The sequence below is a fragment of the Xenopus tropicalis genome, chromosome 1 (assembly GCF_000004195.4).
Source record: "Xenopus tropicalis strain Nigerian chromosome 1, UCB_Xtro_10.0, whole genome shotgun sequence".
Taxonomy (NCBI): Eukaryota; Metazoa; Chordata; class Amphibia; order Anura; family Pipidae; genus Xenopus; species Xenopus tropicalis.
The window spans coordinates 36,620,554-36,644,362 of NC_030677.2; the positions used below are offsets into that span (position 1 = coordinate 36,620,554).

Genomic DNA, 23,809 nt, shown 5'->3' on the forward strand with positions numbered 1-23,809 from the left:
CATTATGTTTCCCACTAAGGGCTTCCGTATAACACCAGCTACTGAATATTAATGGCTTTGCTACATTCGGCTTATCTCTGCCTAAGGAAAAGTGAGTCTCAGAATAATCATTGCTGCATTCATTGATTTTCACGGCAGCCCCTTGTGGGGTCTATCAGCTAATAGCTCTGTTAAGATGTAACACAACCTTCCAAGAGGGCAGGACGAACTCACTGGCATGTCTAGATTAAAGATCTACAAAATCCTCCTGGGTGTCTCTCATTGGCTGGCAGATAGATAAACATCCTGAATGAACAAATAGAAAGAAAAGTCTTTGGTATTGACCTATTGACCAACAATCTTTCCCATGATCGTTTTAATTCATCAAGAAGCTGCTTAGCAACAGTTGCGAGTTCTATATCTTTTTTACCCAATTCCCAAGCACACTACTGGTTATTGTTTTAATGGCATTTGCTATATCCCTTCTATATATATCCATTTGCTATATCCCTTCTATATATATCCATTTGCTATATCCCTTCTATATATATCCATTTGCTATATCCCTTCTATATATATCCATTTGCTATATCCCTTCTATATATATCCATTTGCTATATCCCTTCTATATATATCCATTTGCTATATCCCTTCTATATATATCCATTTGCTATATCCCTTCTATATATATCCATTTGCTATATCCCTTCTATATATATCCATTTGCTATATCCTTCTATATATATCCATTTGCTATATCCCTTCTGCCTCTTATCAGCATTCAAGAGGATCTCCAGCCAAAACTGTTTGTGCATAATAAAAAGGAATATTATTATAAGCAACTTTCCAATATAAACAAAAAACACCTTTGCAGTGGTTTTAAAGTGATGTATAAACAAAATTTCAGTTGAAAGCAGTATATTTTTCTTTCCTTTTTGTTCTCTGGCCCTTAAAATAAAGTAACATAAGTCAGTCCCCCACTTGGTCCATTCAGGGAACATATGGAAGAGTTAAGAGGATATAAACATACAGATACTACTGCAATTACTTTCACAAATAACTTTAAAACCATGTAAATTATTGGAATGTTGCTTAGGATTATGTTTTATTTCTCAATACATTATCCCCTTTCAGCATTTGTTATTACATTTTCAGCATATAAAGGCACATACTTGGGGGTATTTTGGGGTTCCACTGTGCTGAGTTGCTACAGCCCCCGAGCTGTCCTTACAGTGTCCTTACTAATCTGCATGCCATTGTCCAGACACCACAATGCTCTTTAATTGCTGTTACTTAATTACTAAATGTCCTGTCAATCATCAAATCATCATCACACCCTACACTCTGACAATGCTGACAATCAAAGGCAAGATTAACCCCTGTGTAACTGTGACCATCTCCCCCACTGCAAATGAAATCAATGCAGTAAAAAACCAATGTTCGTTGTACGTTGGGGCAAAAATAATATTATTATAAAACATACTTTATCCATGAGCAATCAGTACAATCCATGAGCAACAATATAAGCAGCTGCACTTTTAGAAGCTTATGGTCAGAGGTGGTATGGGCCATTCTGCGACCTGTAGAGACAGTGGAGTCTAGCAACCCCATATCTTATTATCACCCACATACACTAGGATATCCAACCTTCTTTAAAGGAACATTAACACCAAAAAATTAAAGAGTTTTAAAGTAAATGAAATATAATGTACTGTTGCCCTGCACTGGTAAAAGTTCTGTGTTTGCTACAGTAACTCTACTATAATTTATATATAATAAGCTGCTGTGTAGCCATGGGGGCAGCCATTCAAGCTGGAAAAAAGGAGAAAGGGCACAGGTTACATAGCAGATAACAGATAAGCTCTGTAGAATACAATAGTGTTTCATCTGTTATCTGCTAAGTGCCTGTGCCTTTTCTCCTTTGAATGGCTGCCCCCATGGCTACACAGCTGCATTCTTTTTATAAATTAAAGTAGTGTTTCTGAGGCAAACACACCAGTTGTACCAATGCAAGGCAGCAGGACATTACATTGGAATTTCTTTTATACACTTGAATTTTTTGGTGTTACTGTTCCTTTAAAACAAGTGTTGAAATGGGTGCCAGGGGACCACCAGAAAACCTGAGGCCTCAGGCCCAAATTCCAAATGATTTTTCCTTCTTTCTTCACTCACTTTTTTATTCTCTTAATAGTGTCCCATTATATACTACCATTTGTTCTCATATAGAAATGGGGAATGACCGTGGTATAGGTATACAAGGAAAATGGTTGGATGAGCAGTTGAATCCACTGACACCTAGGCCCACCGGGAGTTTTCCTGGTATTCTGGTGGGCCAGTCCGACTCTGGTCACATGCACAGGAGCTTAGGTATCCTGTCCAACTTACTTTGAACTTGTTTCATGGAAAACATATACCCCTGATATAAGGGCAACATTAACACTGTACAGCCAGTGTGGCTACTAGTAGCAGAACTACTGCCTCCCAGGCTCCAGTACAGAATATGTTCAGTACTGGGCCAACACTTCACTTACATCATAAATTCCATGGTCCTACTGGTAAAGCAGTTGGTATGGCACAAATTCAGTTCAGTCCCTTTTCCCAATATACTAAGGGTACATGAAATGTTTGAGTGGGGCCCCAGAGGATCCAGTCATAGTTTTAAGTGTTATAACTCTGACTGTAACACCCCTACCACTACTGACAGCATATGGTTTGCCTCTTCCCTGACTTACCAATCCCACTAGCTACTTCACTTACAGACACAATTATACCCAGCCCAGGCCCAATGAAGAATGATAAAAACCACATGTCTTGCTATGTTTGATCACAGCTTTAAAGCAAGCTAAAAATCTTTAGTCTGAAGTAGCCCATAATTCTGAACAAAATTATTTGTATTCCAAACCAAACTTCATTGGCCCAAAGCCTCTACAATATCTATTAAATGTCTGATACCATCACACAATACACAACATATACAACATATACAACATTTATACTCACAATTATTTCTATCACCCATATAATTTGGAGCATTATTGTGAGGAGTGAAATGTAGAGGAGAATCACAAATTGCTTTACATTGCTGGGGCAAATTCATATTCAAGCAGGGTAGCGTGAGTGATGCCCTTTATTCTTGTTTCTATGCAAGTTTTCTACATTCAAGTGTATTTTTCACATTAACTTCAACAGACTTTGCAACGTTTATTCAGATTTAAAGCACTGACGCCTTTTTTGGTGTAGAAATTTTTCTAATTGGTGTAAAATTAATAACCCAATTAAATAATACACATCTTAGCACAGTGTCAGGTTTCAGGCAGAAAATTCCTAGTTCCCTGACTGTGCAGGCAATCCATGGGCACCCTGTTTGGGCATCAGTAAAATGGAAAATGTAATTTCTATATCCCCAGAGTAGTGTGACTTTTCAGGTTGGCTTCCTCCTTGGGCAGCAAGAGCACAGGGAACCCAACGCAGGTGGGCAGATCCAGATCAGGTTGTTATGGTCTACACCTTGTATTTTAGAACAACCATTAAAGAGGCAGCAATGTTTATTACAAGCCCAGTATATACAGAGAAAATATGCTTATTCCCTGCCTGGTGGGTAAAAATGCACTTCTGTTCGCAGACATGAAATATAGCAGGCATAATATTTTATTTCCAGAATTTGTAATTGGATATATATATATATAAAATGCTTACAACTACGATGCCCTTTTGGGGCTACAGTGAGTTTTAACTGTACCTTTTGTGTGTTTAGCTTACGTATAAAAGTAGAGATAAACAAGAGAGGTTCTTGATATTCTGATTACAGATTTGGGATTCTATAACCTATTCGGTGTGCATACCCCAGTTTGAAATCAAAGGCAGTTTATGGTTACCATCATTCGGAGAAGCCCTGATGCCCAAGGCACAAGTAAAATGTAACTGTACAGTTTTATAGGAATATATACAGAGAATTCATGCAAGAAAGAATGAAATAATTTACCTCTCCCTGTATCCAGGATAGCATGAGGGAATAAAGTAGAAAAGGCAGGTTAGAGGCAGGTTAGGCAGAACAGTTTAACAAATGCAAGGGATCCAGAGCATAAAGGAGCCAATTACTAAAGTTCCTATCCCATTTACACAAACTGTTTTAAGGCTGAGTTCCTCAACATACAGCTAATTGCTTTTCCTTGGCTGCTATCGGCTGAACTCCATTCCCGGGCAGCACAGAAGGATATACATGTTGGAAGGCACAGAGCAAGGCAGGGTAATGCTGCAGAGGCTGATTCCACAGAAGGGACGCAGTATATACATGTGAGCAGCATAACCTCATGGAAGAGATGAATGAGGGGGGAGGTCGGGCTGAGCAATAAATCAAGTGATCTGGTGGAATTAAAGTATCAAGCATCCCTATGTTCCAATCAAAGTTACCGCCATGTGCCATAGGTAAACTGATGCACGGGTTTATTACAGGGAGTTGATAAATGGACTGCAAGGATTTGTCAGAACATTGAATATATGAAAAATATGTTGTTACTGAGAAAAACCAATACTGATTGCTTACATCCATGTGTAACAAAAGAGAAAATGATATGAATGCACACAGATCTTAGGGCTTATTTTTGCAATCATTCCCATTGTATGGGACTGTATGATATAGCAAGAAATAAGCCTGTAAAATCCCATTGCATTCCCACACCTGCTGCCTGCCCGCAGTAGCACAGCACTCCAAAATCATGGATAACAGGTCCTACACCTGTAAATGCAAAACTGTATTCCTGAATAAGTTTCAGTGTATGTACAAGTCCTTTCATTGGCAGAGAGAAGCATCTAGTAATTCATCTGACCTTGCCTTTGCTTTCCAGCAATAAAAATCATAAAACATTACTGAAATGGAATGTGGAGCTCATAATGAGGTGGATAAGGGCTGGATAAGTGGGTTATGCTGGGAAGGGGTGACTGTACTGGGCCCCAGGGAGAAGTAGTTAGGGAAACAGTGGAGGCAGCAGTTATACTGGCAAAAGATTCTGACTGTAGCACAGAGTTCTTAAACCTCCGTTTTGTTGAAATACTACAGTTTTACTTTATAAATAAGGGGGTCCCTGCAAAATCCGATTTGCCCCAGGCTGCCACAAATGAAGGTGACTCCCCAATACTTCTGCACATTAAATCCCTGGCTTCAGTCAGCACGCCATCTACACATATTAGACAAGATATAATTAGATGATTTTTTAATGAAGATTAAGATGCCCTTTATCATTAAGGGAAACATAATTAAGGCAGCTGCTTACAGAAAGCTTAATTGTAATAAGTGCCCTGTACTGAAGTACCCCAGAGAGATATAAGCATCACAACAAACCACAGATCTGTAACAGATCCTATTGCATACACTGAAAGCTTGGGGCATCTGTTTGCTAAACCATGGCACTACTTGCACCCTACTGTGCTACAACACTCCCAACAGCAGAGTTTTTCAATATTATATGGAAACCACCCATAACGCTGTAAAATATTCTTTATCCCCCTTTACTAAGACATTTTAGGTGTTCCATCATTTTCCCCATGGAAATTTGGTCACCAGAGGGTGCTGTTAACTTCGGTTTGGTATTCGGCAGGATTCGGCCGAATCCACGGTCCTGGGCGAACCGAATCCGAATCCTAAAAAGTACGTGACTTTTTGTCACGTAAACATGGATGTTGAAGATTTTTCGCCACACTCCAACATTTATCCCTTCCAAATCCTAATTAGCACATGTTAAGCAGGATTCGGTTCAGTATTCGAATCCCTAATATATATATAGTCATATTTTTGTCAAAGAAGATGCAAAAGTTCTTATATAAATAGGAACAATGGAGAAAACAAATTGTGGTAGAAAGTGAGGTTTTAATAAAGCCAAAGGTGAAAACAGAATGTGTTCCATGTAAGAATATTCAGAGGGATAAATGTGCACCAATGGAGGCTAAAACAGATTCCTCCTCATTTTGGATTATATTATATTTATGAATGTATGGAAGGAGATTTACCCTAAACTTCCCTTTTAACACCAGAGATACAGATTCCTTGCACCCAACCTGTTGTTCTGCTGCAAATTACTGATTTAGAACAAGCAACCCTATGTAGGAAGCCAGTGAAACAGCGTCCTTATGGAGTGTGAAAATCTGTCCCCAGCTTTATCTCTGACTCATTCATGTAATATTATACACTCATCCGCTTAAATAAAAAAAAAGGTGATTAATAATAAACAGAATGTTAAGAGGCTCCAATAATAGGGCTAATTAGGGAGAAATGGATAGTGAAATGCCAATGTGCAGATCTGCCAATATGACTCTTGGTAGTGGGCGTGAGAGGCTGGCGCGGCTCGCTGAAGCTAACGTGCAAATCATTTTACATGAGGAACTAATGATTACTTGCTGTGCGCTGCAGGCTGCGGGGTGAGCCCCGCTTTCCATTTCTGTCTTCCTATTATCCACATTACAAGCTTAACCCTGTGTATGTGACTAATCTGTAGGTGTCCTCAATGTAGTCTCACATATTTGGAAAGCCTAAATATTCAGCTGGGCAGAAAGGATCATGGAGATTTATTCATTAATAGCACACCCGGACCATACCATAGGGTAAAGGGGCATAGCTTGAAAGAACTTGTGTAAGTGCAAGAGCTTATAAGTGACATTTACAGAGAGCTGGGCATTTGGACACTGTACGTGCGACTGTCCGGTCTGGAACAAAGAGGAGACAAGAAGCGATGAGAGAAGATAGCAATAATGGACTTCTACAGAAATACCCCAGGCTTGTGCAGTTTGTAGTGAACAGGAGCACCAGTAAGCGATTGTAATCACTGGGACGGGGGGGGGAACCTAACATTTTGCCACCCCTATTAATTATACCGTTAGTTCTCTGGATTAATATACATTTCAATTTCCCATGGGCAGTAACCTATGGTAACCAATAAAATTGTTTCATTCATTGTTCTGCCTGAATCTAGCTGACAAAAGCCAATCACTGATTGGTTGCTATAGGTTACTGCCTATGGGCAAATTTGCCCAGTGTTGATAAATAAGCCTCACTGTTCCCTCCATTTTAGCATGCATTAATGCTTGAGGGCTGCCATACTGTCCTTCTGTTGAGTCATGATTTAGAAATTCAACCAATCAGCAAACCCAGAGCTGAAATAAATAAATAATGACTGAACTTTATCAAGGCCTTACTTACTCGTAATTGGATCATTACTTATGAAAGTTCTTGATTTACTAAATCACATTTGAAAATGTGAAATTTAGATGTAGATAATAAGTAGGGCTTTCTCCAGGGCATAACTCCAATACACAGGGGACGGGGGGCCCAGACAGTGGGTCTGCTGTATGGTAGTACCCCTAACCATGCTGCAAATGAGCGAGCAAGAGGAAAGAGAATGAGGGGGGACTATGCTCAGCATCCCCAGGAGGCTGGCGGTCTCCTCAAATGAAAAGATAAAAAATACCAGGACCCTTAAGGTGGCCATACACGTGGCGATCTGACGATGTTTCGTACGACCATCGGTCGCACGAAACATCGTAAGATCCGCCACACACCATTCAGGGCTGAATCGGCAGGTAAGGAGGTAGAAACAATAGGATTTCTACCTCCTTCTGCCGATTCAGCTCTGAAGGAAGAATTTTGGTCAGGCGCCTTCTATGGCGCCCGATCAAAATTTTCAAACTGGTCCGATCGGCGAGTCGTCCGATATCAGCAGCTTCCTGCGATATCGGTCGACTCGCCGACATGCCATACACGCACCGATTATCGTACGAAACAAGGTTTCGTACGATAATATCGGTGCGTGTATGGCCACCTTTACACACATGAGTTTATTCCTGCATTCCATCACATGTAAACGCATGAGTTCACAAAGTCCATTCTTTCCTTTGGGTCCTGTACCTACGGTACCACAGTGATGCTCTAAATGCACATGAAAAGCTGCACGTGCAACTAGTTTGTCTTCCTGTCGGATGGTGAATCATGTTGCCCTGTACTTATTCATTTAGAAGGGGACCCAGAGAAGGAAAAGAAATACATAAAATTTCCTTTATGACTTCAAACTCTCAGTCCCCACACTCACACCATATGTGATACTGTCCCAGCATTATATATCTATCTGCTAAACTGGTACCCTTGTGGCACATCTACTACTAATTGTCTTTATGCCATCTTGCTCTATTTATAGTATGTGATCATATGCACCCTCTTGCCTATTGTACATAAAATTAACCTGCACGGACAAGCCCCTTGATTCATTTTGTCGCCTTTATCTGTACTTATACAGGTTGTATAATTCCCCTTCAGACAAGAGGGTGTGGTTCGAGGTGAAATTCAATACCCTCATATTTTACACAGGGGGCATAATAGTTTAAGTGAGTCACATGACACTAATTACATCACCAAACAACAATTATAACTGATGACATCACTAAGCTCCGTTTATAAGGACTAATTTCTAGGATTTTGATGGGTCTTGTGTATATAACCTCCTACCAGACAAGTCTTGGGAACCAGGTTCAGTTAACTGCAGTTGGTATTAATACAAAAAAGTGCAATGCAGCCAGAATTAAAAGTCTACAATAATAATAAAAAATTTAATTGAAATGCAGACAAAAGCAATAGACAGAAAGTAAGAAGGTTCGGGTGACAAGTGTAGCTAATTTGCTGCCAGCAAGTTGCCACGCACTCCCCCAAACCTAAGCAACACTATTTCTGATGTACAGCAAATGTAATTGCTTGTCTGAGCTGGGAAAATGTTTGGAGCTCCGTGTCGTGATTCTAAAGTAACGCTTTCTATTCATTCACAAGGCGCTGGTGCGATTGTGAAGCAAGTGCTTAGCAACAGCATCTTTTCCTCTAAGAAAAGCCAGAATTTCCCACGACAAAGAGACGGCATGGTGGGTGCAAATCAGAGAGCAGATCAAAGGTCTGAGAGAGTTTACTGAATGGGAAGCTGGGAAACATTCCCAAAGAAAGGTGATGGCTTCAGGAACACCAGAACCAACTTTTGCTGGTTCTGGTGTTGAGGTTTAAAGATGGGTGGTTGTCCTATGTTATGAGGGACACAATTACCCAGGGATCCCAAAGAAAAATATCTCTTTCCTGAGCATATCATGCTTTTGCAGTCTACTGTTATTATCATTTGCCTATGACAATGTATGTGGGTGGGCTGTGTGACTAAGTGCTTTCAATGAGAATATGCCGTCTCCTAGAAAATACATTTCTGGGGATTCGTCATCCACTCTACATTCACTTATAGGTTTAAAATCTGCCTGGGTACCAGGAGGTCACACTTAGCTTCATACAAAGTAAACAATAACATAAATGATAATATTACAGGGTGGCTCATTAACCCTATGACTGCACCTTGAGTGATGGAGCGGAAGCTTTGTGGGTTAAAAGAAGAAGCTCCAATGAAAGTGCCTTTAGGCTACACAATAAGAGTCAATAGCAAGGAAAGGGTTGCACTTCTGTGCGAGCAGCTGGCTGGTACGAAGAAGAATGTCCTGAAGTGTCATTGTTCCAGCTCGCACACACACACAGAAGCACCAAGGTCATACCGACAGATAAATCAAAAAATTACAGCCCTGACGGAGCTCTGCCAAATGAGCTTTTCTGGAATTTACAGCCCTGGCACAATCTGATTTAGTCTAATGCACACAGTGAAGATGATTAAAAAATAATGACATGTTACAAAAAAGAGCAAATGAGTCTACTGACAACAAACCTGTGATTGTGAGGAGCAGCAGCAGCAGGTAGAGCGCAGGGAGCAGATAGGATTCAGGGATCTTGATGTGTGACATGCAGCAACGCTAGCGTTCCATCAAGAACTGGAAGAGGCAACTGCTGTGAGACCCCTCCCCTTAACACCAAAAATACTTCCAGCACTGTGTGCACGGCTTCCAGTCTGGCTTCTGCCGTACAGCCATGAAGGTTAACTGACTGGAGACCAAGGAAAGATGCATTTTTCTATATAAAGAACTTGCAGAAATATCAACATTGTGCTCACGAGAGTGGTACGCTCTGATATCCTGGAGCCACTCTCCACACCCCCAGTGACTGCTATTAATAACTATGCACATTCTGTTATGGCACACTTAAGAACATGAATGTCAATGGACAGATTTCAGGTGAAAATCATGGGACTGGTTGGAAGCAGGATTCCAAAGCAAATTGGAGATGACAGAGGGGACGAACTAGTAGTTTGTCACGATTAATGTGGCTAAAAAGTTGAAATTAACAGACATTTACCCTTTTTTTTTATCCTTGTCAACAACGTAATTATATAACACAAATACATATATATGAAATAATAGCTTTTTATTAAAAATGTATCTTTACATAATAAAAATAAAAATAATAAATAATAGAAATAGTTATATTGAGCTCTTCCAGATTATTAAAATGAGGGGTCTGACATTTCTGGATGCTGCTTCAGTCAAAAGTTTTAGCAGATAAAAGGTCTGATGGTGGGCCCCCAGTCTGGTGGGCCTTGGGCAATTGCCCTTTTGCCTATTTATTCAAACAGATAGACAAGATAGACACTCTGCACTCAACTACTATCAATATATATAGGACATTAAGACAATCTATGCATTAAGCTACTAAGAAATGCCCTTCTCTTTAATTAAAACAGGGATTGTTTGTACATATATTGCAATATACTTCAAGCTGGTCAACAACGTCAAAGTCATCTCCTCTGGCCAGCTCTACACTGACTTATCTGATTCATTAAGATTTTCCCTTTTATTTTGCTATAGTTTATACAGGAGCAGGGGGCAGCTCAATGCTGTAGCTCCCACCCTTCCCAGCTACAGTCAGGTGATCCCAGTAGAGCCAATAAAAGGGCAACCATATGGGGTTTAACCATGAAAGCAAGTAAGCTGCTGGTAAAACTCGGTTACTTTGCTAAATGTATATTGAAGCAGTAGAATTCTTAATGAATCGCATAAGTCAGTGTAGAGCTGGCCAGAAGGGATGACTTTGACGTAGTTGGCCAGCTTGAAGTATACTGCAATATATGGACAAACAATTCCTGTTTTGCTTAAAGGGGAGGGCATTTCTTGGTAGCTTAATGCACAGAATGTATTAATGTCCTACATATACTGATAATGGGTGATGCAGAGGATCTCTTGTTGTTGTCTATATGTATTTTGGGGTGTCAACCTCATTGCTCCACCTAATGGTGTAAAATTTTGTGGTTGAACACAACTTTCCCTTTTTTGTTATATTTATTATAACAGCCCTGCCCAGGCAGTTTTTCCAATAATAAAATACGCTCACCATCTGTGCCATCTTCAAATGACATGAATAGCAACAGACTCAATTAGTACCTGAAATTTGCCTTATAGGGTGGTGACAGGAGTTCCTTCACCAGGCAATACGTGATGAAGAAAATACCCATTGTGCCCTTGGTCTGTAATGACATCTTATATGGTGTATATTGTTCCATAAAGAACTTTCATTTGTAGCTTTTGGGCCATGCCATATAATAATTATCAGAATGAGATGAGATGGCTTAATTGGTGGCTCTGCATTTCCATAAGTATGAATGGAGCATGTAATAGGTGGTAAAGGTTACATTCCTGCCAGAGACAAAGCCGGTGGCAGGAGATTTACACTGTATTAAACAACCATATATCAGCAGAAGATCACTTTGCTCTGCTCACTGAAGCAGATTTCTGCTAGTATATGATACAGAATTACGGAGCTACTGAATGAAGTAGCGGCTTGTGCAGGGGACCCATTAAGCTGCTGACCTGTCACCTTAGATGCTGAAGTCGCACTTTTGATCTTATTAGTGATTTGTCATATTTGCTGCCAATTGAACACGATGTTCCAGTCATTTAGTCAGAAATAAGGGCACCAGACTGCCAATTTTCCTACTGCACGTCATCTTTAACCCAAAATGAATGAAAAGACTGTAAATATTATTAAATATCAGTCTGTAGGTATTAACTGAAAAGGAGAATATTTACTTACATCAATATTTTATGCTGGTTTTCTTATTGTTGTGAGGTAGCCATTATAATTTTTTGGCATCATCACTAAGAGTGGATGTTATCAGTGGAAGGACCCTGCAATATTTAGGGTTCTGCCTAGTGACTACACAGCGAGAACAAGTCACAAATTCATACACATAAGAGATATGATTTATCATAGCAGTGATTTAGTCAGGTAATTGCCGGTAATGAGAGAAGTCTTTCTCCAGGCATGGATTCACTGTGAAATTTTTGACATTGATGAAAAATAAATGCCCATTGACTAATAATAAGGCACTATTATTGCACACTGTGAGCATTGCAATCACCTACTGCTGCACATTTTAATTCTCACTGAAGTCAGTGGGGCCCTGTGCTTTGCAGCCACCATGAGTGTTGGGCTGGACTGGGCAAGGCCCACCAAGAAGCTTTAGACAATGGATCCTCTCAAACAATTATTTGCTCCTCTATCTCTCTACCCACCTTCTCTGTCACCTTCTCATAGCTCCTCCTTCTCTATATTCACCTCTATTTTACCTTCTAATAGTGTATTTTCTTCTTTCCTTCTCTCCTATTCTGATCATTTCTTTCAGTAGTAAGAGTATTCTCTTCTTAACCCATTTCTAGTTTTTCCTACTTTTCTCTAAACTGAAATTTTAACTTCTGACTTGCTTTCCTGTCATTTTAAATCAATGATCCCTTATCTTCTCCCCTTTAATGACTACTTCAATTTCCCCACCCTTATCTCCTAGACAATCTGTGCTTTAGGGCTCTGGCACACGGGGAGATTAGTCGCCCGCGGCAAAACTCCCTGTTCGCGGGCGACTAATCCCGCCGCGTCTGCCATCCCACCGGCGACTTACATTGTCGCCAATGGGATGGCAGGGGAAGGCAACTCGGGGAGTTTTGCCGCGGGCGACTAATCTCCCCGTGTGCCAGAGCCCTTAGTCTCTTCACTCTCCCTGTCTGGACAACTCCCTCAGGATGCTGCCACATTATGGCAAGAGATGCAGGAGGTCCAACTTTAAACCTTGTAGCGTTCAGATTAATTTTATTATGGTTGCAACTCAGGACAGACAGTAGAGGGGCACCTCCTCTGTACTCCTTATCACCTGCATGAGAGGCTCAAAATGACCCCTTCCTCAAGGTTGTCATTTCTGTCAAGAGAAATCCAATTATTTGTGCCCTTAAGTAACATGACCAGGCTTTGGTTGCTACACCTGTAGCTGTGCCCCTGGTTCACATGTCAAAGGCCTTGGAGAAGTTGCAGAATTTTGGAAGATTTTTGAGGCCATAGCCCAGGAAGCTGGGCTAGGGCATACTGTAGTCTGTGTATGAATGAGCCCAGCCTGTTATTGACTGTCCCTAGCAATTTGATCCAAACAGCACTGCATATCCTGATCATTACTCAACTCCTTCCTTGATCAATTATTGGGAACAGAATGAAATGCAAATAACACTAAAAACAAAATAATTAAAAAAGGCAATTAACATGCTAATAAGGTCCTATCCTTAATTTGAGTGCACTGCACTGGCTTGGATGTATTTAACAAGTGCAGTTATCAGTCTGCATCGCTTTTATATCATACACAGCCTAAAAAGCCTAAAAAAAAGGGGTACATGAATTTGGTGGGGTTTTTTTTAACCTTCCTCAATTTGAAATTAGGAAGGATTTACTTGATGGACATGTGGCTTTGGTTGCTAATATGTAATCATAAACAAACGTATAATTCTATATTTTATGCCATGCCCACTTTTTGGCCACTCCCCCATTGCCATACACCTGCTCAACATCACAGCCACATATTTTATTCACAATACATTTTCCAATAAAAGCTCCAGAATAATTTCTAAATATACTTTCCTTCAGCAGCAGAAAAGCTAATGCAGCAAGTTTGCAGGACATGGGAGGAGAAAAGGAAGGGATACCAGAAGACCACTGTGTCCTTACTCCTATCCTGTAACAGCAACAATTTTCTGGGGGTGGCTCTGTTGCCACGGAGACAGCTTTCAGAGGTGGGGACACATGCCAGGGTCAATTTTTGTTAGGGACAAGGAACTCAAAACAGGGTCAGTCCTGAAATGGGCACTGATGGTAACCCTATTTTAATGCACTATAAGCTACACTGTACCATGAGCCTTATGGGTAAAAGGTAAGGTTATTGTAGTATTGTGTATGCTGCACAATAGTGATGTGTGGGTTGAGAAAAACTTGACCAACATGTGACCCTAACCTGCCCGCTTCCAACCTGAACCCTACCCAAGCCGGCTTCTCCCCTCTATCTATAGACCCGCACCCAACCTGCCCCACTGTTGATGGGGTGGGGCGGGTGCATGCCTATAAATCTGGAAGTGCAATCCAGCAGTGTAAGGCCATCGGTGGGCAGAAGAGCTCAACTAGAACCTGCCTGAAACCCACAAATGATGCACCGAGGTCGGCCCACACATCACTACACAGACCCTACATATCCGGGACATGTCCTTACCCAAAATCTGAGTGGGGTAATGGAACTGCCAGCAGCCTGTTCAGGGAGAGTATATTATTATTATCAACCTTTATTTATACAGCCACAATATATCACAAATCTCTTTACTGGTCTCTGCCCCATGACAGCTTACAAGCCCATTTCCCTATTCACACAGATATATTCCATGTTATGTAGAAACTTTAAACGCAAACATGCTTTATTTATATCACTACATTACGTTTCAATAAAGATAAAATAGTCTGGAATAGTCTGAGATGCCATTCCCTAACAGGACATGAGACAGGACATGATTTCCATACATCAGAGCCCCACCCCTATGTATCTACAAGACAGCATTCATAAGATGTCATTGCTTGATTAAAATGATGTTTTTCTTTAAATGAGTGTGTCTCTCACTAAGATGCATGTGTGAATCGACTCCATTGTCTTCACATTTGCTCATCACAAACCGTGTGCTGCACTCAATGACATTCAGCACAAGCAAAAACTGCTCAGTGGACACAACCAACACATTTTGTTTTTCCTAAAACTGGGAAACTTTTAAGCAAAAGGACTTTTCCCAAGGAATACTGTTTTGCATGAATATGAGGACTCCCTTGTGTTTAGAAGAAAGGAGGTCTCATCTTCAGCGTCTGAGTGACTACTTATACTATGCTTCTATCTGCAAATCTATTACTGTAGGATTTCTATCTGTGGAATGTATGGGAAAGTGCATAATTACAATTAGGCTCTGCTTTTAATTATTCCCTATCTTTGCAGATTGCGGTGTACGGTAGCAATCTAGATTGCATAGTGCTTTATGTCTCATTGACCCCATGCAGAAACCCATTAAGCCATTAGGTACGCAAGATGTGAACCACTTTTTTCAGTATTGATGAATTTCGCAGATTACAGGTGACCTTGGAGATAATTAATGTCCCCTTAATTATGACAGTTAAATGAAAGGCAGCTTCCCACAGTATATCTTCCTGTAATTTCCTTTTCTGGCTCTAAACTCAGTATTGCCAATTCACAGACATGAAATGTATGCTTGCAATGAAACAAAGCGTACATGTGACACCATATCTGTACCCCATTATATAATAAACAGTAGGGCTTTGCTATAGACGCCAGTTTAGCAACCCACAAACAGGCTGATGGTTTATTGATCATATGCTATTTGGCCACAAATGTATGAGCAAAGCTCAAGGGGTACTTCAGGCTAGCAGGTTGCCCCCCCAAAACATCTCAACAGTGGTCATCGGCTACATGGATCTGATGAACCTGCTTTGGATCTTTAATAAATCTGCCCCTAAATTGTGAAGGATGCAGGTGGAGAATGCTTGTCACAAGATTATTTTTAAACCTAAGTAAATGTGTCAGCCCAATATATATGGTATATATATATATAAGTACCAGATAATAAATAAATAATATGTGCTACAGTACAGAACTGCAGTTGTAGCTAGCCACTAATGCTTTCATTTCCCAACTTATAGCAGACTGTTCAAAACTAATTGCATATTAGATGCTATCGCCAACTACACTTGCACAATAGCACCTATGTTCGCAAATTAACCCTACAGTCTACTGTGTCCGGAATTGCCCAAATTTTCAGGGACAGTCAAGCAATGAGTCTAACTCAGGGGCCACTTAGATTGTAAGCTCTACGGGGCAGGGACCTCCTTCCTACTGTGTCTCATACCTCATGGCACTTATTCCCTGTGCATTTATATATATTTATTGTATTGCTTATACAGCGCTGCGTACCCTTGTGGCGCTTTATAAATAAAGTTATACATACATACATACGTTGTGTCAGTAACACAAGCACCCCTGCCATTAGAAGGCTATTGCTTGTTTCTACAAGGAACAAGCTACATCTGATCATGCTGCCAGACATAGCCTTTAGTAAATGCTAAAACCCTGGGTTATGAATTTATTATGACCAGTGAACAAAAGTCTTAGATGGGGCCCTGCAACAGAATGCCAATAATAACTTTATTGCAAACATCAGAAGTGGTTTATCTGAGTTCTGAATGCTGCATCACCAATAACATAAAAATGCCCCGAGTTGCGCACAACACTGAGCTTTCTAAAAACAAACTTTACTCAGTGACAAATGGGCAAGTAAGCCAGGAAAAATGTATTATGTAGATCCCTATAGAAAGGTGTTGCACAAGGCAGTTGCTAAATGCTGGGGTGTTTCTTTAGAAGACAAACAGAACAATGGGCAGGAAACATGATTAGGAGATCTAGGTTATTCACTCATAAATCATCAGACTGTTGATAACATGACATTAAAATCACATTATGTTGTGTGTATTATTACATTTTAACTGAGTGATATATGATCCTTGAGGTTTAATGATAGAACAACAGAATACCCTGAGGCATGTTGGAGAAATTGCCTGTTGAAAGCAGGTACTTCACTCATGTAGGCACACATTCTGCTGGTGACGTAATAATAGTCTCGGAATTAAAAACAGCACACATATACAACCTATGCTATAAGTTGATGGGGCAAATTATTCATATGATGCAAACTGATATATTTATTATTATACTGGTATAATTGTGGGGCTCAGGTGTAGCACCTTAAATCTTCAGCTAAGAAAGCAGTCCAAAATCAAAAGAAGGCAGGCACAGGGGTGTGTGGAAGGGAAGAATATTAACAAGTAGAAAAGGAAAGTGGAATGAGTGTTAGTCTCTCACTTATAAAGGATTCCAGCATCATCATAGTTTGAATTAGTCAACAACATTTAAACAAAACCATCATCTAAATGGTACTAAATCTGCTGTCATTCTGTCTTCTGAGTTACATTTGAGACCACCATGGAGTTCGCCAACTGGATCTGTTGCCAAGTAATTAGTTTGGTCTTCCTGGTTCAGCCTCCATCCCTTACTGAACTGATAAGCGCCCCTCAGAATGTGAAAAATATACATCACTATTCTCTAATGATAGAAGAAGACATGGTCCAGAGCAGAAGAAGTAGCATACTGGCGCTTTATCTAATATTATACTCTATAGCTTTTCATAAGATGAGCAGAATCTTAAATTACGTCAAGGTAAAAAACTAGGATTTCCAGGACAGTATTGCTTTTAGAAGAATAAATTATAGGAGAACCCTGGAAAGTTTTTTGTATGTTAGGATGGCAACTCACAAAAGTAAATGGACTAAGTCCTGATATGGCCAAAACCTCCTTAAAGAGGACCTGTCATCCAGACATAAAAAGTTGTATAGTAAAAGTCCTTTTCAAATTAAACATGAAACCCAAATTCATTTTTATATTAACACATCCAAACCCATTATAAAGGCATCTAAAAATCCCAGCTGTCAATCATAAATTGCTTGCCCCGCCTCTATGCCTTAGGCATAGAGGTGGGGCAGACAATAACTTTAGCTTTCCATTCAGCACTACCTAGATGTCACTGCACATCTCACTTTCCCCTCCCTCCTCCTCATCTAACTGTGTAGCCAGTGCATGAGCATCTGGTCCCCCATACTGGCAAATAAACAAGATTTTGGCATGATACAAAGCTTGCCTTCATAACAGTGTCCACAAAATGGTGCCTGCCTGCTTGCTTTGATTGAGTAATTCCAGAAGGAAACAAAATATATATTATTTATATAGAGTAAGTAAAGTTTATTTTGCTCAACTAACAATATAGAAAATAATTTGGAGTTATTACTTAGGGTGACAGGTCCCCTTTAATAATAGTTTAGTATAACTAGTAGCTAGACACAAGAGTTGCATTGATGATAAAATACCTCTCACTTAATTCCTTTTCAAAACTAAGAGGCTTGTGGCTTCGCTATTTGACAAAAGTAAAATGACTGAATGCAGGTCACATATATTATGAACAGAAATGACTGACAGATAAGAGAAGATCATAAATGCATTCTGATTTGTTAAGGCTTTTTTCAGTTTGATTGGACAATCAGAAGACTATTGTAGTTTCTCGCTATAAAGGTATATTGTCACTAACATTATCACCGCTTTGCGCTCACAGCTCTCAATAATAGCCTGTAGGATTGCCTTGCACAGCCAAAGAAATGCATTTATTTAAAACTAAATTAATTGGGAATTGTATTTCCAATTTTATATATAACAGTCATATCTCAGGGCCTGTGTTCCTCTACAACAGGTTGCACTTCATTTCATAAAGCCTGTAGCCAAAAGTTTTGCAGGTGATTACACACTGATGGGAATGTGAAGTGCTGTGAGTAGCCACTGCTGTTCCTGTATATCAGGGATACGTACTTATTGTGGCCACTCTCTGCAACATCCACTGTAATTAGTGTCAAGTGTCACCAAGTCAACATAGCCACAGGAATGATCAATGCAGGCAAATCCAGTTGTGATTTCCCCACTAAAACACTTGGCCGGAGATATGTTTTCCTCAATCAGGTCTTGCAACATGAAGTTTGTGGCTTGCTCCCCAGGCACTCTCAGTCCAAGGCCATTATTCTGCATAGGTGCCAGATGTTACCAACTGTTCCACTGGAATTATGCTCTGCTAACAGCCAGAAGCTGATGCCTAGCATTACTGATAAGCTATCTCATTAAACACTATTCTACATGCAATATTACCAGGCAGATCAGAAGACCATTTTGACCTTGAATGTTATTACAAGGAAGGTAAGCCCATTTTTGTGCGCCAGATGGTTTAGAGATAATAAAGAATTGTAGAGTATTTGCACACATCCTCACTCTTGGGCAGCCACCAGAAAACTCAATTGGTAACATATTGTAAATCCCATGTTATATTAATGAACACTGACATCAGGGAAACAGCCCAAGACAATGCAAACTCCTGAAGAGAAAACAACATAGCCTTTCAAAGAAATAATACAAATCAGGGAAATAACTGGTATTCGGGAAATGAAAGGGGCCCCAGTGCTGTACGTCTTGAATACACGTTTGGCTTCTATTATTCTTTTCATGAAAGCTGAGCTAAATGACCAGTTTCAGAGCACCAATATTAATGCAGTAATGGTCTAAAAGGACTGAAATCTGTCCTTTTCAGTGGGTAAAGCCCTAGCCTAAAGGAATTAAGAAAGGCAGCAGGCAAACCATACACAGTGCGCAGGCATTTCAATATTTTCTCATATTACAAAAATGGTACATGCTGTGTTACAAGGAAGACTTCTCTTCTAATGATCCCACACACAGAGACCTATAAGACTAATCAGACTACCACATTTTCAGTCCTGGATGATCCAATGAGATACAATGTCACCTGATTATATATGGGCTCCCCAAAATGTAGTGGCCCCTTTGTGCACAATATTCTGTTATAGGATGCTATAGGGGATCTCCAGCTATTGCTACACTACAACATGCGTTCTTTAGCATATAATCAAGGATAAAAGGAGACGACAATTCCAATCCAGCAAAATCATGTGACCCAAGGTTAAGAAACAAAAATCCGTCCCTAAACTGAAATATAGATAAACCATTTTATAGCAGTAGCAAGGAGAAATAGGATATAGAGTGGTTTTAGAAGGTAGGTAATACCACTGTAAACAATATATTGAACTGTTAACAAGGAGACGGGTATGGAACACTAGAGCTTTTAATAGCCACAAACAAGGTAAGAGGTTAAACCTTCTCCCAGAGGTATTTAATACTGTCTGACCTACTTCTAGTCGAGAGCTAGCGTCTCTCTGCAGTCTGTATACTGAGATGAAACACTCAGGATGCAAGGAAGTCAATTAAGAGATAAATAAGTCATAAAGTTCAAACATTTGTTTTAAAAATTAATGCGAGTGGCACATGAAAAATCTGGAACAAAAGCAAAATATGAAAATCAGTAATTACCAGGGATTAAGGGGGTCCTCCATATAAAAACAGTTTTCTCTTCAACATGAATGAAACAGTAATGCTAAGTATTTATCCAATGGTTTTAAAGTTATTTGTAAACTAAATGAACTGCTGCTGAATGCATTTCTCTTCTTTGGTTCTGACTCTTGAAACAATGTAGTAGAACTCAGTCCTCTAGTGGCTTCTAGTGTGTTGTTTCAGAAGGCAGAGCCAAAAATGCAGAGAATATAAACAGCCACATACTGCTTTTAATACCAATTACTTTTGCAAATGACTTTAAAACTGGTACATTTTAATGAATATATTTTAACTGCTTAGAATTATTTTCTTTCATTATGCAAAACAATGTTTTTGGTTGGAGCACCATTTAAATGGCAGCAATATCACCCCACTAAAGCCGTGGGATGAGCTCACTTACTGTCTGGGTGGAGGGAAAAGTACTGACAGCGGAGCTGCAGAAAGACACAGGCCCTTTGCCAGCCCACAGCATTGCCCCACTGTAGGTACACAATGCACCCTGGTGCAGCTGAAATGGCAATTCTTTATCTATTGTGTCTATCTATTGTGTTATTGGTTGTATTTCTGTATATAATCTGTATGTTCAATGTAAGCACGTATTTATTGTACAGTGTAGAGAAATATGTCTGTGCTTTATAAATACATGTTAATAACTATAATAATAATATTAATAACATTTGGGCACAATAGATGTATGCTGCAGAGAGCACTGGTTTCTAAACACATCATGCCACAGAGAGAGGAGCCACGTATGAACCCACTTCAAATCCAATCAGCAATGTGCCCTGGTACTGCCCGTTTCCCCCTCCCCACCATATACACAGATTGCAGGGAGAGTTTAGTCCATGGGTGTAAGCGGTGAGGGGGCCTGTGGGGGCACCACTGCTCTGTTGAAAATTGAAATGTAATACTCATATTAAAAGGATGTGGCAGGAACCGTAGGCAGAGGCTTTTGGTTTATAATTTATTGATCTACACCTCTTTAGTATCTATACTTCCACCTCTGCAAGGTAAGCACAGGCATGGGATCTATTATCCAAAAGGCTTGGGACCAGTGATAGATAAAAAAAACTGTAATCTGTAATTTGGATCCCCATTCCTTAAATCTTCTAAAAATCATTTAAACATTAAGTAAACTCAATGGGACTGTTTTGCCATCAATATGGTTAACTTAGTTACCATCAAATACAAGCTACGGATACAAAATGTTACCTATTATTTAAATATAAATAAATATTTATCTATAAGTTCTCTCTTCTAATTCTATCCATCCATATTCTTTAAGAACTATTTAATTACTTACTTACTTTAATATGCAGAAGACTTGTACAGGTGGATTCTTTGCTAACTTGTATTCATAGACACCAAATGGTATAAATTTATCCAAATGATCCGACCAAGCGTTCAATCTAGGTGACACCTCGAGACAAGCAGTTATCTTTTACAACATAGTAACAAATGCTATCCTTAGCAGAAGAGTTAGAAAGTTGATATTACCAGCGTATATTTCTAGCCATGAGACTAGCCACTTTCACTACCAATCAACTCTTAAGGTCCCCATACACAGGTCAATTGTAGCTGCCGATATCGGTCCCTTAAACCGATTCGGCAGCTTGTCGGCCTGTGTAGGGGCAGAAACGATGGGAAATTGGCCAGATATCGATCGGCCAGGTTAAAAGATTTAATTGGATCGGGGACTGCATCGGCTCATTCATGCGGTCCCCGAACCGACTGCGCCCATTGCTGCTGTTATAATTCGATCATTTGGCCCCTACATTTGCTCGATATCACCCACCTGTAGGTGTAGGGGAGAAGATCCTCTCGCTTGGCGAGCTTCACGTGTATGGCCACCTTAAACTGATCCTCTAGAAAAATGTACAGACAAGGTTCCCTTGAAACATGTAATATTCTTCATTTTCTTACATGATGAGCTTCTATTGTATATGTTACACACTCATCATATGACCCCAGGGCTGGGACAAGGATACATGGGCCCAGACTAGGGGTAGGCAACAGAATAGGTATATTCCCAGATCCCCTCAACCTTTGCACCCTAGGCGCCTCTTTTGCCTCTTCTTTTGTAGACTAGGGAGGAGGCTAAACGGCATATTTATATAAATCAAGGATGTTGAGATGTATGATAGTTTTCCTGCCCTACTTGATGATCACTAGAACTATCTGGAACAAATCCAATTATTTGCATGGGCAAAATGTGGGGCCCTTAGACTAGTGTTACTGTGAAGCCCGTTATGTCAATAGGGAAGGTCTTTAAAGGAACAGTAACACCAAAAAATGAAAGTGTATAAAAGTAACTAAAATATAATGTGCTGCTGCCCTGAACTGGTAAAAGTTGTGTGTTTACTTCAGAAAGTCTACTATAATTTATATAAATAAGCTTCTGTGTAGTATGGAGGCAGCCATTCAAAGGAGAAAAGGCACAGGCACATAGCAGATAACGGATAAAACACTATTGTATTCTACGGAACTTATCTGTTATCTGCTATGTAACCTGTGCCGTTTCTCCTTTTTTCCAGCTTGAATGGCTGCGCTTGAATGGCTGCCCCCGTGGCTACACAGCAGCTTATTATATAAATTATAGTAGTGTTACTGTAGCAAACACACCAGTTTTACCAGTGCAGGGCAACAATGCATTATATTTTTATTACTTTAAAGCTCTTTCATTTTTTGGTGTTACTGTTCCTTTAACAATTCTGTTTTGGCACAAATAGATTCCTTGTTCCTCATAACTGGCTAGTAATACTAATATACTACAAAGCTGTAGTAAGTTGGCCTTGCTCTGGAAAACATGAATGCTTTATTGAAGAGCATCTTTGTGTTTAACATCCTGTAGATGTATGGTTTTTAAACATTCCCTCCTATGATCTATAACTCAGTCAGTATTGGGCTGTTGGGGCAGAGAGGAAGCTGTAATCCATAACAGCTTAGGGCATGGGTTGCCACATTAACTGCATGCTTATTTCTTTGAGGCTTTATTGATTGCAGGAAATGATATTAAGATGTTAAACAACCGGGTATGAACAAAACGAATATAATGGTCAGTTAGTGCCTGGAAACTGCCATTTCTTATAAATCACAGCATAGAGTTGGTCAGTGCTTAATTAACATGTTTTCTTGCCTCACTTGAATAAATTTCCCATGGAGGCTGTAAAAAAATAGAAAATGTTATCTCTGGGAATAATTCCTGTTTTGTAGGTAAATTTGGAGGCATGCGATCAAATTAAATTTTTATCAGCAGCTCTCTGGGTGCCATTAATATTTCATTATTGCATGACTTAGTAAATCATTTGCTCTGATGTTGCTTTGGAGGCTTTCATCTTCTCAGGTTCAACCAGTGTAATAGTCAAGAAAAAAATATGAATTGATAATAAAAAGCTTGAAATGTTATTTTATCGGTTTAAATAAAGGACACGTTGTTGCTTTCTACTTTCTTGTTATGGAGTTGGAATGTCTCAACGTCTGTAGGTGACTGAGTCTCTGCATGAGGCGGAGAGATATTCCTTCCGTGGGAGCCAGCAGCA

At 39.8% G+C, this 23,809-nt stretch overlaps 1 protein-coding gene across 1 annotated transcript in view; it reads right to left on the minus strand.

The window, feature by feature from the left end:
* apbb2 (amyloid beta precursor protein binding family B member 2) overlaps nucleotides 1-23,809 on the minus strand; it is a gene marked incomplete at its 5' end in the record, with an annotated part of 123,399 nt that overhangs the window by 18,622 nt on the left and 80,968 nt on the right. Inside the window, 1 exon segment of the mRNA NM_001123451.1 lies at nucleotides 3,962-3,967. Within this exon segment, the coding sequence (NP_001116923.1) occupies nucleotides 3,962-3,967 (6 nt within the window).